We start from the raw sequence: 15,366 nt of genomic DNA on the forward strand, positions 1-15,366 counted from the left end.
TAGCTACATCAGTCAATCCACACCCGTCTGACATAGCTATGCTAACCTAACCCCTCATGTAGTTGCAGCGAGGTCGACACTGCAGAAGACTGTTTCCACTCACCTAACTACTGCAGTTCGAGGAGGTAGCATTCCTACATTGATAGAAAAACCCCTTCCGTTGGTGTAGGCTGTGTCTACACTTGTCAGCATAGCTACAGCAACATAGCTATGCTGCTATAGTCCCCATAATGTAGGCACACCTTAATCTCAACACTTTCTATTTACCAGACCAGAGGAACAGAGACAGAGATCTTATTTAGGTTGATTACAAAGAAGAGAGGTGACATCAATGTCCATGGGTGGGATGTGAGAGTAGCAGGGCCTGTCATTTTGCTGGGGGAACCGATGTCACTATTAATTCAAAAAGGCCTAAATGGGTTTATGGATTTGGGTGCCCGGTTTGAGACATAGATTTGGCTAGAGTGTCAGAGGGGTTAAATTCTCCTTTAATTCAATGGAGCGGCAGCTCTGGAAATCAGGACCTTGTTCTCTTAAACTAGGCACATTACAAAAAAAAATACGGAAGCAGCCAACATCAGAAGCCACTTAAACCCCCTCTCTTAAAAAAACTGTCTGCCATTAAAGTTAGGTTGGCATTTCCATTCAGGCGCTTGCACGGTCACCCATACCCTCTGCCCAGGGAGAGGGGTCCTTAACGCAATTTCCCTCCGGCACTCGATTAGTCGCTTGTGCCGCCGCGGGTCCTTTTTTGGTAAGCAGGAAGAGGTCGCACTGCGCATGCTCTTTCCTTTTCAGGTCTCGGGCTCGCTGTTACCGCCACGGTAAGTCCTGGCTCCAGCCGCTTCTTCATCCCCTCACATCGCCGCCCTGCTGGGGCCGGGGACCCCGTCTTTGCTCTCGGTGGAGGGAGGGCGTCCTGCGCCACGCGCTGACGGGGATATTTCCCGGGAGGGCCCCCGTGCGCTGCGGGAAACTAGGCCGCAAGTCGGGTGGGGGGAGCTTGCGGCCTAGCGGTGGGTGGACGTTGGGCCTAAGCAGGGGGCGGGGGAGAGAGTGGGGCATGGAGGACTGATTGTGTGTGTGTGTGTGTGAGTAAGTGAGGCTGGTGGGGGGTCGGGTGGGAGAAGCTACGTTGTGGTCTTGTCTGGGGGATAGGGGGGATGGGGTGGCTAGTAAGGGCTAAACTGGGAAATCCGGTTTCTACTTTCTACCGCCTTTGTAAACTGAGGCAGTGGTGGGGGGAGAGGGATACCTCTGGTTCTGCAGGCATGGAAGAGGGTCCCGCTTTCTTGGTACTGCGGAGAGGGGATATGAAAGGTCTAGTTTGACTTAGTCTCCTATTGAAACTGGGTAGCAGGTTGAGCACGCAGTCTTTTTGCTCTGCACCGAAGTGCTGAAGAGCTATTTTCCTACTGTTTTGTGATGGGTTTTTCTGTGCCGCCCCTGCCCCTGTTTGTACATGGGACCTGTTCCCTTTTTACGTGGCTGTTTTGTGAATGTATGGTGATTTTTGCTGTTGGGGTGCTTTTCAAGTAAAAGTGAACACTTAAAATGCTTTGGTTTTGCAGCTGTGCAAACGTGAACCAGAAAGAAGTAACCCAAGCCTCCGTGTCTTTTTCTGTCTGTGTGTGGGGTGGTGGGCAGTTACTGCTTTTTGAGCCTCCTTAACCATAGAACTGGTATAGGAAAATATATTTAAGTACCTTTTAATTTCAACAGGCCTTTGGCACATCATGTTGATGCTGTTTATTGTGCTGCTTTAGTCGTGTACTTTTAAAGCGCTTAAGTTACAGTACACATTAAATATTAGGTACTATACAGATAAAACACCCACTTTATTGGATTTTCTTCCCCCATCCATCACTTTGGAAAGTGAAGCATCAAGGGGTTCCTAATATATGGACTAACCTTCAAAGAACTAGATGGTGTGGATTATAGACATTATGATTGAGAGTTTTGTTAGATGTCCAACACGCAGGATGCACATTGGTACAAAAATTACTACAGGTTATTCCACTGTATGCATATGTTACTAGAACTTCTACAACCCCAGTCAGCCTTGCTTTTGCCTTCTGCACTAGCTGAGTGGGGCTGTAGAAGTTGAAGTATGGTTGCAGAGCACAGTTTAAAATTGCTACTGTTAAGAATTAAAATGAAGACTGCTTCCTAGAATCATGGATGACCTCCTGAGAACCCTAACCATTTAATTCAGCCCCCTGCTCAGATCAGGACCAACCCCAACTAAATCATCCCAGCCAGGGCTTTGTTAAGCCAGGCCTTAAAAAATCTCAAAGGATGGAGATTCCACCACCTCCCTAGGTAACCCATTCCAATGCTTCACCAACCTCCTAGTGAAAAAGTTTTTCTTAATATCCAAACTAGACCTCATCCACCCCTCTCACCTTTGCTTAAGTGATGAAAGAGAAGGAACTGTCTGTAGCTTTTACTGTTGGGGAGGTTGAATTAAAATGCAATAGAAGTAAAGTCTGTGGAGTCAGCTAAATGCAAGCTTGCAGTGATACTGTTTTAGGGTCCATCTACACTACAAAGACAACGGTGCATCAAAAAGGTTACTCTGCTTGCTCTTCCTGGTGGATTATAACATGAGTTTCTGAGCAACTAAACTATGTGATTCTGTCGCTTGTATCAAATTTGTATGTATCTTGCCAGTTAAGGTGCAGTAAGGATTCCCTCATTTTCAACTTGGTTAAAGATGGTGGTTCTTTGTTCAGTGAGTTACTGCAGGTGCAGTGTGGAATCAAGAGGCTTAAAATAATGCATAGACCCAGCTATTAGATCTAGCAGTAATACATTATTGTGTTGCTGGTTTACTGACTCTTCTTTTCTCTTTCTAGATGTTGATGCCCAAGAAGAACCGGATAGCCATCTACGAACTCCTTTTTAAGGAGGGAGTGATGGTGGCCAAGAAAGATGTTCACATGCCTAAACACCCGGAGCTGGCAGACAAGAATGTGCCCAACCTCCATGTTATGAAAGCCATGCAGGTGTGAAGAATTAATTTATGGGTCTACACTGGGTTGTAAAAACAGCTTAAATTTCTGTTTTGGGACCTCATGAAGCTGGTGCATTGAGCACCAGTTGAGTAATGCTGGCATTACTTAACTTTGTCCAAGGAGAGAGAAACCGCAGCTCCAGTGGAATGTGTCATTTTGTCCAAATCACTACTTTTCTCATATTAACTTTCTCTATCATAAACAAACTGTAGAAAGTTTGTATATTGTGTGGCATAAGATTCCTCTCTGAACCTATGCATTTTTAGTGCAGTTTTGCATAATGACACTTGAATTAGTCTCATGGAATGTGAATAGTAAATATATTGAAGATACTGTGACTTTCTGTGCATTCACATGTACTTCTGGGCTACTGAATGTCTAGTTATCAATCTTTCACCCACCCCCAATAAGGTATTGCAATGGTCTGGCTGGTAGGATTTAAAGATGTTAGGTGGTTGCAATCAAATGTTCACGAAATAATTCACCTTAAGCATCTGCAAAAATATTAATTGGAATTTCTCTCCTTAGTCACTGAAATCCCGTGGCTATGTGAAGGAGCAGTTTGCTTGGAGGCACTTTTACTGGTACCTGACCAATGAGGGTATCCAGTATTTGCGTGATTATCTTCATCTACCCCCTGAGATTGTGCCTGCCACCCTGCGCCGTAGCCGTCCTGAGACTGGCAGACCACGGCCCAAAGGTAAGCACTACTTAAGAGAAGCAATTATCATGGTATTCTTGAATGGGTGATGTGGGGTGAGGGGTGAAAACAGTGTAAATTAAAAGTTGAGGTTGCTGGACTTTATGGGCATGGTGGATAATCAGCTGAACATGAGCTCCCAGTGAGATGCTGTGACCAAAAGGGCTAATGCAATATATGGCTTTATAAAGGAAAATACCGAGTAGGGTGGTTCTGTTACCTCTGCATTTGGCACTGGTGTGACTGGTACTTGATATTTTGTACAGTTCTGGTGTCTGCAGATCAAAAAGGAAGTTGAAAAATTTGAGAGGGTTCAGAAAAGAGCCACGAGGTTAAAAAGATAAGAAAACATGCCTTATAGCGCAAGATTCAGGGAACTCAATCTGTTTAGTTTTATCAAAGTACTTACATGGGGAACAGAAATTTGACTCTTCAGTCTGGCAGACAGAAGTCAAGGTGAAACAAGATCCAATGGTTGGAAATTGAAGCTAGACAAGACACTAAAATAAGATGCAACTTTTTAACAGTGGGCGTAACTTACATTGTAACAACTTATCAAGAGTTTTGGTGGATTATCCATCACTGGTAACTTTTAAATCAAGACTCCATGTTTTTCTAAAAAATATGCTCTAGTTCATCCTGGCATTAACTCTAGGAAATCCTATGGCCTGTGTTACACAGAAATTCAGACTAGATGATCACCAAGGTCCCTTCTGGCGGTGCATCTGAGTTTGAGATGATGTGTAAAACTTGTCTTGAAGCTTTTATGACGTTTCCCACAAATTCACATGGCATATTTGGTTATGTTGTTTAGTATGACTTTTTCTGTTTATTTTTTCACAATTAAAAGTAAACTTATAGATGGGGATGTACTTGCAAAATAAATGTTTCAGGTAGGCAGGAAGCTATCAATGTTTATAGAGAATATGTGTATTTTCAAAGAGTACATAAATACAAAATATATTAATGGTTCCTACAGACCACTGAAATCTTGTCAATTCATGTACTTCCAGAAGGCTTATTTTAGGATGGCTAATATAGCACATAAAGAACAAAGTCAGTTTGATTAAAATTTCACCACTGTTATGCAGTGTGCTGCACGCTAGCTGTTGGCCTGCCCCCTCAGCCTCTTCAGTCGTTGGAGCTGCATGAATGGCTAGCAAAACTTGTTGGGATTCTTTGGGGCAAAAGATGCTATTGTAAAGATAAAATATAAATTAATCTTAAACAAATGTGACCAGATAGCACACACCACCACTACTGTTTCTTTTTTCTGCACAATATTAAAGGGACACTTGAGTCTGATTTTGGTTATTGGGTTTAGTGTGTGGATGATGTTGGTGGCTTGTGATGTACAGGAAGTCAGACTAGATGATCTGGTGCCCTTTCTGGCCCTACATTCTGACACCTCTTCTGTTTATACTCCTGAATATTGCTTCAGATGTTGTTTGTAACATTAAAGACTACAAAAGCTGATTTGTTTGCTTTGTGCATTTGGAAGCACTTAACTGTAGTCCTTGCTATTTTCTCTGTTTAGTCAGTTTCCCCGGTTGATTTATGTCTCTCAGCAACTGGCAAACATTAAAATATAGAAAAATGTGATTTTTTCCTATCAGAAATTATCCAGGGATCATGGGGCAGGTGTACTTCCTGAAATACCTTTTTATTTTAAGTTGACTTGCTACTGAAAACTCGGCTGAACTTCTGAAGGCCCAACTTGGTATCTGGGTGTGGCCACAAATTTGAGAATAGCTACTGGATGGTGGAGAGAAACTACTGCAAAAGTTGAATTTCAAGGCCTGCAGTGACTCAAAATTTTGGCTCTCCCTTAAGGTGGGAGGAAGTGGGACTTGTGCCCCTGGAGAGGGGAGATGCTGCCACATCTGCACAATATTAATCTCTGCCAGTGTAGGACATCTCTCAGCCTTCAAGCAGGAGTATCTTTGTCCCTACCATGTTGAGGTGCCTACACTGCAGAGTTATTCTTGGGCTGGATAGAATGTTCTTTCCAGTACAGTGTGATTTTAAGTGGCATTGTAACTCATTTAATTATTGCTGAGTCACATGCTCAGCAAAGAATGTGTGTGGGCTTTTACATGTAACTCTTTAAGACCTTTCTGTGTTAGTCAGAAAAACTGTAGTATCTTTTGAGCAAACAGTTTAAATTCTTGTTAGGAAGATGCCTTGACCAGTATTGAGAGGATTTGAATGTGTGTTTGTAATGCCACTTGTTGCTGGGTCTTTAGTCTGTCTTTTATCCTTGTGAGGTGCTGTGATTTACAGAAGTAAGTGTGTGTGCGTGTGGGCAGTAAACTTGCTAGTTAAAATTTTGCTTTTGAGTTCCTTTTGTGAGGGTAAATTGGCTATTGCGATATTTACCTCAGTATGTATGGTGCAGAAGTCTGAAGTCCTATCCACTCTCAACTTAAATGGGGTTAACTACAACATTACTAGAGCTATACCCATTGCTAAGGCTAAGATTTAGTCATGGGTATTTTTAGTCAAAGTCATGGACAGGTAATGGGCAATAAAAAAAAATTCAAGGCCCCTGAGCTGTCCATGACTTTGACTATAAATGCCCTGAACTAAATCTTAGCTGCTCCTGGGACTCTGCTGGTGTCACAACTCTCCCATGTGTACCATCTCCCATTCCTCCCCCCGTGGACTGCTCTCCAGTGGCTTCCAGGACTGCCCCAAAGGCGGCCTCTGGGGCTGCTGCAGCTGTGTTAGTCACAGATTGCAACTGGACAATGGGTAAGGTTGGCAATAGCTAGTGTGGTTATAACATGCTTTCTCAGTTCAAGGCAACTGGTATTTTTAAAGGGTGCTAATTTGTGCTCTAGCATACTGTTGTGTATTTGATACCACAGTCTCTTAACAGTGTTTGTAACAGTGTTAGGTGTGTAATGATGTTTGATTACAAACTTCAGGATAGACAGGGGCCACGATTCAGTGCTATAGTGTCCATGGTTTCTTAGAGAAAATAACTACCCAGAGCATAGCACTCTTTGCTCAGAGGAATGAGAGAAAGTGGAGGTAGCAGAAGTCCAGAGGCTGTGTCCTATATAGGAATCACTAGGATGCCTTCCTATGGTAGAAGAAGCATTTTGAAAATGCTATGAATTTTCCCTTCACCTAAACATGAGCACTAGTTTTCCATGAAGTCTAACAGGTAGACAATTTTCCTCCTTCAGAGAGCAGCAGTCAGGGTGCTGTGCATCTCTCAACATGCTTGAAAGAGCATGTCAATTGTGATGAGCCATCCAGCCACCAGCCCTTAATCAGGGTTTTACTGGCAAAGCATTGGTGCCTGATGGTGTTAGGAGACTTTTGTCTTTAAGGCCTTACAGTAGGGTTTCCCCAGCATTTCAAAGGCTGGCAGCTCCACCAGGCTTCCATTTGAGCTCTCTTGCTTTCTTCCCTGGAAGCATCTTCCCACCTTCAATTTAGCTCAATTTCTTTTGATGTTACTTTAGATCATCTTTCCTTAGGTTTACTAATTTATCCCATTTTTAAGATATAAGACAATTCTCTGTTGCCCACACATAATCAAATATTTGGGGTTGGGGAGAGAATTCTATACCGTTGGGATTTTGGGTAAAAGTGTGGGTTTGTTGGGCATAATAAACACCTAACCTTGATTTGTTCTTCATAGCAAAACAGTCAACTTTAGACCTTATTTGAAACTAGTTTTGCAGTTGGCCTGGCTAGCAGCACAATATAGTTGAAAATGTGTTGTAAATTCAGGATTTGTAATATAACTTAGCTGTATTTTTACTGGGCAGAAACTTAGCAAACAAATAGTTAGTTTTGACTCCTGTAATTGTAGAAGACTTATGTTACATCAGATCTTTGTTTAGATTTGTATTGTTCAAACACTGTTGATTTGGTCTGTAAGATTCTCTAGTAGTGTAGCCATGATAGAGAACTGCACGTAAAATTTAGTTGCCTGCATTTGTGGCCGGATCAGGCCTGAGCATATATGTCATTTTGATCCTGTATCAAAACCTCCCTGCACCATCATACTTGTAGCATAATCGAGGCCTCTTTAGATTGGATTTCTTGGATTGACAGTGCTGTTCTGATTCGCAGGTCTGGAAGGTGAACGCCCTGCTCGTCTTACTCGGGGAGAGGCTGACAGAGATACCTACAGACGCAGTACCGTACCACGTAAGTATCCTATCCAGTGGGAGTATGAGTTAACCAGGCTGAGCTTGTCATTGGTGCAGTTTATCTCTTCCATAGAAAAATCTTCAGAGTTTAGACTCTGTTTTAAAGATATACAACACACTAAGTTTCTATGGTCTATTTATCCATGCGCTCCCACTGCATTGCTGCAGTTATGCATATTTGTCTCAGTGGGTTTTCTTCAATGTGGAGTAATGTTTCCTATAGCCATAATTTGCAATTGTAGTAAAAATGATGGCACTGCGGAAGGTCCGTAGCCTATGGTATAAACATCCCAAAGTTTTAAACATTTGATACTGCTAAAGTCAGCATATCCTAAATAAGAGTTCGTCCTCCAAGCCGAAGCAGTGGATTGTCTTTGCTTTGTAGTTTGATAGAATAGCTTTTTCTTTCTTCCCAGCTGGTGCTGACAAAAAGGCTGAGGCTGGTGCTGGAGCAGCTACTGAATTCCAGTTTGTAAGTATCTGCATTTAAGAGAGAGGTGTTTTTTTTGTTCCCTATGTTAGTCATTTAGTTCGGGAAAGCATATACCAAAGCTGCCTCTGGAGGAGATGGTATATTTTCCCAATGCATTCATCATTCATTCCCCATTGTAAACTGCTGGCACAGTTGCTGTTGGAACAGTATAAGGCACTCCCTATAGATGGAGCTCCTTTGAGCTTGCAGTTATACCACCTGGACTACTGTCATATCATATGCTAATCAGCATTGGTCCAGATAGTTACTTGGCTAGCCACACTTGGGTGTTCCTTGAAGGTCTCCTGAGGAGATATTGATCAGTGAAGCTGTCTAATCTTCCATGTAAAAGAAAACTACAGAGGCCATGATCATCTATGATTAGTTATTTTGGAAAAGTAGGTGGTGATAGTCTCTGATTTAGCCACATTACTCAAGTTGCAATTGGATTTTGTCAAGCTAAATTTCCCATCTGTTTACAATTTTATGTTATCCTCCCCATCTGTCTTAGATTTGAAGGTGTACAGTAACAGACTTACTGATTCTCATCTGAAGTGCTGCTAAATTTTATTGGCAAATGCATCCTCTTTCTATCCCTTACCTCATCTCAGAATTGAGATGGATGGAGGCTTCATATTTGTGAAGCAATGCGAGAGCTCGTGATAAAAGGAGTTGCTTCAGACTTCTATGGAGCATTAGTTTTGAGCAGACTATTCAGAGGTAATACACTAGACTGACATGGGAGCTCTGGGTTGAATTTCAAGTCTGTCACACTTCGGGACAGCAGGGCTTGGATGACACCATAGATTATAAAGCCAGGAGCTGTGCTTTGACAAGTGAGACTTCCACCTTGCTCTCAGTACACATGGTAACTAACTTCAGAAACGAGTCCTTAAGTCTTCATTTGCTGAACTTGATCCCTAAAGGCCGGCAAAATGAATGGCTCTCCTTATGATACAAGTACACAACTCCCCAGCAGGGGAAATAATGCTTCAGTGCATTTGGGATTTCCTCAGCATTTGGTTCGGTAGCTACGCACTATTTTCAGTTGCTGATGTGGCCAGCCTTCTAATGGGGTGTGTGTTGATTTTTTGTTTGTTTTGCAGAGAGGTGGATTCGGTCGTGGACGTGGTCAGCCTCCTCAGTAGAACTCTCTGATCATGTTTTTGTGTAATAAAACAGGTGAAAATCTCACCTTGCTGGCTTCCTTGTATCATTTCAATGTGTGGAAGCTAATATCGGAGAAGCAGAGCAGCAACTCATACCACTAAGCCTTCTGGCACCTGCTACAACAGAGTTGAAGATTACTCCCTATAACCCATTTTCTAATCAGGGTTAGACTTGGTCCTAGGAAAACAGTTGGACTTCACAGCAGGGATGGGAGAGGTGACTGCTGCTGCAGGATTTTGGGAGTGAGGCTGGGGATTCTTCCTGGAGAACAACCCAAGCTTCTGGGTTACATGGCAGCTTGGAAGTACGACTGGTGCCCTTGATGCTTCTAGTAAGGGGGCATCCATGGTAGGTTTCTGGTAACATAGGGCCCCCCGTTTAATAAAGCAGTTGGGAGGTTTGGCTACACCTCTAGAACTTGGTCTTGCATTATGGGTAATGTGAAGTGCTGTGACAGTCCAGTGCTGCAAACTGAAAATTCTTCCTCAGGTGTACTAAACTGAGGCTTTTATTAAAGCAGATATGGATGACACAATCAGTGCAGTATTTCTTGTATTTAGAATATTGGGGAAGTATAAAATTAACTTCCAGTGTGCTGCATAATTTTGTGTTGCAAACACAGCAGTTATGAATGGTAAGTTTTTCAGGTGCTGAGCAAATCAAGGGCCTGATTGACCAACTGGAGCCATCAACAGTCATGAGCTGCTACTTGCAGGTGAATCAAATGATTATAAACAAGTGTGGTTCTGTTATGCTCATACACAGTTGAACAATGGGGAGTGGTGAGGAAACCCAAGTTCCTGTATTTTAGCGGTATTTAGCTGTCTTAGCCCAAGAACACTTCAAGGGTTGCCTTGAAAAAGATTTGCATGTACAGTAGAATCTCAGTTATGAACACCAGAGTTACGAACTGACCAGTCAACCACACACCTAATTTGGAACCAGAAGTATGCAATCAGGTAGCAGCAGAGACCAAAAAAAGCCCTCAAAACAAATACAGAATAGTACTTTGTTAAATGTAAACTACTAAAAAAATAAAAGGAAAGTTTAAAAAATGATTTGACAAGGTAATGAAACTGTTTCTGTGCTTGTTTCATTTAAATTAAAATGGCTAAAAGTCGCATTTTTCTTCTGCATAGTAAAGTTTCAAAGCTGTATTAAGTCAATGTTGAGTTGTAAACTTTTGAAAGAACAACCATAACGTTTTTTTCAGAGTTATGAACATTTCAGAGTTACGAACAACCTCCATTCCTGAGGGGTTGGTAACTCTGAAGTTTTACTGTACTATCTAGTTTGAGTCTAATGGTTTGGGTCAATTGATTAGTGGATTAGTTGGAATTAGGACTATATGCATTCTACAGTCACACCAGTAGATGTCATCCTAATGCAAATTATGGTATAGTCATGTAACCTGAATGGCTTTGATAGTGTGTGTATTGTTATAAAGTGGTTTTAAGACTGCATGAGTAGACCCTAACAAATTAATCCCCACAAACACCCCAGTGAAGAGGGTAAACTCTTGATTTTGTTTTCTTTAGACATGAGAGGGAAGTAAGATGGAGTAGGATGTGAATTTTCTAAAACAATGGAGTCTTATTGGTGTCACAGCTGGTGGTCATTTTCACTTGTGGAAGAAGTTTGTTCAAATGCAGCCACCTCTAATTTTCGTGGATATTTTAAAAATCAGCTATATTAACTGAAGTCTATAGAATAGATCACAATGTAGCCACGTTACCACAATTTAATTGAGACTAAAGTACTGATTCCCTAACCACTGGATCCAATGATACACTTCATAGCCTAGGTACCTGCATAGCAAACAAATGTTTCCAGTCCTTATAGTGGCATTTGGTCTTTCCTTGTTTGTTTCCAGTCAACTGGTGTTGCATAATGAATAACTGTGTAGGTTAATATTTCTGGATTGATTATTGATGCTATATAACTAGTTTTAACATAATTGTTACTGCTTGTTTTCTTTGCTGACTAAGGCAGTAAAAGGCATAATTGTCTGCCTTTTTTAGTGTATATTCAAATCATGCCAAACTTTACCCCTCTGGGTAGCACATAGCAACGGATGTAAACTCACCAGCTGCTGAATCTTATCAATTCTCTGTTATGCCCATTTTAATTAGGTTATGATGCCTTATTCTTTGAACCTGTAGACTAGCTAGATAGGTGCATCTGCTTATTCAACTGAAACTGTTGTCAAGTTCTCTCTCTCTCTTCTTCCCCCTCCCCCCTCCCCCCCCCCATCTTAGTCCAATGTTTGGAATGTAACTTCACGTGGTAACTTTAGCATTAGTCCTGGAATGCACTTAATCAGAGATGCACCTTTGTCTTTTTCGGAGCTAGCTTGGGTCTTGTTTCATTAGCTGTATGAGAGAGACTTAATTGCTCTTGAGCCCTTTTCAAGGGACTCTTCTAATCTAAACTCTTGGCAGTGTCACTTTGTGAATTTGCCTGTGTACAAAATCCCAGTGCTTGTGAATGTCTCAATACTAAATCAGCACTGATCAATCACTAGTGCATTCTGCTTTTTCTGACCTTGAAGTACAGTACTAGAAAGAAATGATTCAACACAATAAAAAAATTAACTTCCTGGTGCAGTGCTGTCACCTCTTCTAGCCAATAAACCAATCTTCCTTCTGATAGTGACGGTAATAAAAATTAAAATTCCATCTTGGGACATTGGAGGGCTCAGCAGACTTGTAATTGAGATTTCCAGCTCTCAATAAGCAGGCTAGGTTAACTGATTGTGGGTCAGTAGCTGGAGTGAAATGCATCAGGTCAGTTCTTTGTGGACGTATTGCCAAATCACAATGCAGTTCTTTCTTGGCAATCACAGCAGGGGATTAAATGGGCTGTGGAGACGTCCTTTTGTCCCTAGAGATAGTCACTCCAAATCAGGGGAAATACTGGGTCCCTTCATTCTGCCCCGAGTAAATATATAGGTTGTGGTCTTTTCATAATTGTGACTCACTTGGGCAGGGGCTGTGCTTTGCACATAATTTTTAATGTTGGAACTGAGTTTTAGCTTCAGCTTGCTTATTTTAAATCAGATTGGTGACGTGCTCCAGAAACTGCTCCTGCTGCGGCAGTGGCTCATTCTCCAATCCGGCCTCCCCCTCTACCTGCTGGGGCCTCTCTTTTGCTCCATCCCTGCAACCCCCCTGGAGTCTTGCTGCAGGAAGTCATGGACAAACACAGAAGTCACCGTATCTGTGACTCTTTCCTGTACCGTGTTCTTTTTCTGTATCATGACAAACCTGCCGTTGTAATTCTAGGCAAATACTCACAATGGGTCAATTCAATCTACAGGCTAGTAGGAGGCATCTAGATTTCTCACTGACCCTAAACTCTCAGTTATTTGCGGATGTTGCTATTCTTCTGCCAGCTCCAGCTGGCTTGGAGACTCCAACCTATCCTGGCAGACTGTGACCTTCCCTCACTCGTACACACCTGTGTCACTTTCTGTCTAGATAAGAGAAATGCAATACAGGCAGGTTTAAAGCCATTAGCCCTTAAGAAATTCTACCAGCAGTCTGTTGTCTCATTAAAACAGCTATCTAGAATGTATCAACCCTCTCTTCTGCTCTTTATACTGGCTGCCTATTGACTACACAGTCATGCCAATGAAGTTAGACAGGGAAGCTTTCAAATTAGGGAACCCCACTCAGCAAGGAACAAATTTTTCTTTTACTAAGATTTACTATCAGGGGGTCCTGATTTAAATCTTTCAAGAAGTATTTTAGAAGCCCCAGGCCGTATGCCAATAAAAATACAATAAGGTGTATTAACTTGTTATAAAAATTAACACCTTTGTACTTTTAACTGAGTAATACATGTTTGTAAAAGAACTGCCAGAATTACGAGATGGTATCACGCAAACAGTGAACTGTACAGTGTAGTTTTACAGTCAGATTAGTCTATAGAAGTCAAAATATTTAAAAACAAACCACTCTTCTCTTAAACCTACCCTGTGCTTTTGGCCCATGGAAAAAAATTCATACAAAAATATTTTTGTATGGACACTAATAATTATTTTTTAAAAGAGCTAGTTATACTATCACTGTTTCCCCTACCCCTCCTCCAGCACTTTCCATAAACATATGAGCCTTGTAATCTGCCCTGAAAGTCAACAACCTCCTGCTTTGTGGTGGGGTAGAGGAAAGGCATCAGCCAGACCAGAGCAAAGGACTTTAGTAGCTAGATGTTTTCCATGTAAATTAATATAAAGGTCCTTAATGGACTCTCTGGGACTTTTCAAATGTCCTTAATTCCTCCCTGTCTCTTCTCTCCCCCCATCCCCATTTGTTTTATTAGTAAGGATTAATTGGATACATGGGGGTCTCAGTGCTCTGAGTTAGGAAGTGTAGTTGTAGCCTGTGGGTTCCAGGATATTAGAGAGAGAAGGTGGGTGAAGTAATTACTGCATCCACCTAGTGCTCTGATTATCATGATGGAAAAGATTTTTTTCAGAGGGAGGATTTTCAGCTTTCCAGGAAGGTTCTAATCTCAGGAAGTTTATTTTTTTGCTGGATCCCCTTGATGGAGAATACTTTGGCCTCAGCTCTCATGTGTTTGGTGCTGGGCTTTGTGATCCATATTGTTCCAAAGAAGGGCAAATGCTGTGGTGGTTCTGAAAGTGGTCTTTAATGGAGGTGGGGCATTTTTCTACCATAAATTAGGCCTAGTTCATAGACCTGTAACAGGTCAAAAACACCCCCTTTAAGTTGCAGTTGTGCATGGCACTTAATGCAGATGTTGCCTGGGCAGCCTTCTCTGGGGAGCTGCAGCAAGGAGGCACGTGTTCCACTGGTGATTGGTGTGCTATAAATATCGAACTACATATGCAACCCGCCCCATTATAGGGTGGCTCGCTGGAGGTGTAATTCATTAAGGTCTGTGAGCAGCACTTTGAGCTCCCACAGTGGAAGCAGCACTGTATGTGCTAGAATGATAGCGAGTCCCTGCTTCTTGTTAAGTTGTTGGCTTTGGACATCTTTCTTCACCTACAACCAGTTTTAATTCCTCCCTCCGAGCCAGCAGAAGGCTGGCCCCTCTTTATTCCCACACACCCCCAAACCAAGCCCAGGGGGCAATTGGCTCCCTTAATCTCCCAAGCAATCAGCAAACACCCAGCAGCAGAGCTGGTGCTAGGCAGAAGCAGCCTGAGCACTTGCTTAAGACCCCCAGCACCCCAGGGAGGCCCCCATTTGCTTTTTTTAAAATGAGTTGTAGGGAGGGGGTGCAAAAATATTCCTGTTTAAGGCCCCCAAGGGGCTAGCATTGCCTCTGCGCAGCAGCCAGGAGTAGGTCACCCCCCAGCAGGTACCTTCGCCCCAGAGCAGTTTCCCTTCCCCCCCAACTAGCTAAAGCCACCTTTGCTCCCCCCCAGCACAGCTGACGCTTCTCCCTCCCAGCCCGAGCGCTCAGGGCTGTTACAATGGAACTAGCCCAGCGCTCTACTGCTACGCTACTAGCGTAGCGCTCTCTCCGCAAGATAGGTATTCTTTCTCGGTAAGCCAGGTGTTTTGCGTAAACCCCCTTGAGCAAAAAAAAAAAAAACGCACGGACTTGCTACCGTTTGTTTAGCCTTCCTTCCTACGCACGTTGCGTAGGTATCTGCGATTTCCCGACCCCCCACCCCCCAGAGCGGCCGCAAACTGCGTAAGACCATCCCTTCCTTTTTCCCGGCGTTGGTCTACTCCCGCGTGGCTAGCGCAGAGCTCGTGCTGCGTCCGGAAGGGTAGAGAGAATCTTCGCGCTGGTTGCGTAGCGGCCGCCCCCGCCCGCTAGCTTTACGCCGTTGGCGTAGCGTGCCCCAAGATGGCG

General features: G+C 42.9%; 1 protein-coding gene across 1 annotated transcript; it reads left to right on the forward strand.

The window, feature by feature from the left end:
• Nucleotides 1-693: 693 nt before the first annotated feature.
• RPS10 (ribosomal protein S10) lies at nt 694-9,555 on the forward strand. The gene is made up of 6 exons (XM_067531782.1): nt 694-824; nt 2,859-3,008; nt 3,546-3,717; nt 7,810-7,887; nt 8,306-8,361; nt 9,468-9,555. Exons 2-6 carry the CDS (start codon nt 2,859-2,861, stop codon nt 9,507-9,509), a joined length of 498 nt encoding a protein of 165 aa, XP_067387883.1. The 5' UTR covers nt 694-824; the 3' UTR covers nt 9,510-9,555.
• The last annotated feature ends 5,811 nt before the right edge of the window (nt 9,556-15,366 follow it).

This window comes from Emydura macquarii, unplaced genomic scaffold (assembly GCF_026122565.2).
Source record: "Emydura macquarii macquarii isolate MOO-44397 ecotype Brisbane River unplaced genomic scaffold, CSIRO-AGI_Emac_v2 contig_3220, whole genome shotgun sequence".
NCBI classification, from domain to species: Eukaryota; Metazoa; Chordata; order Testudines; family Chelidae; genus Emydura; species Emydura macquarii.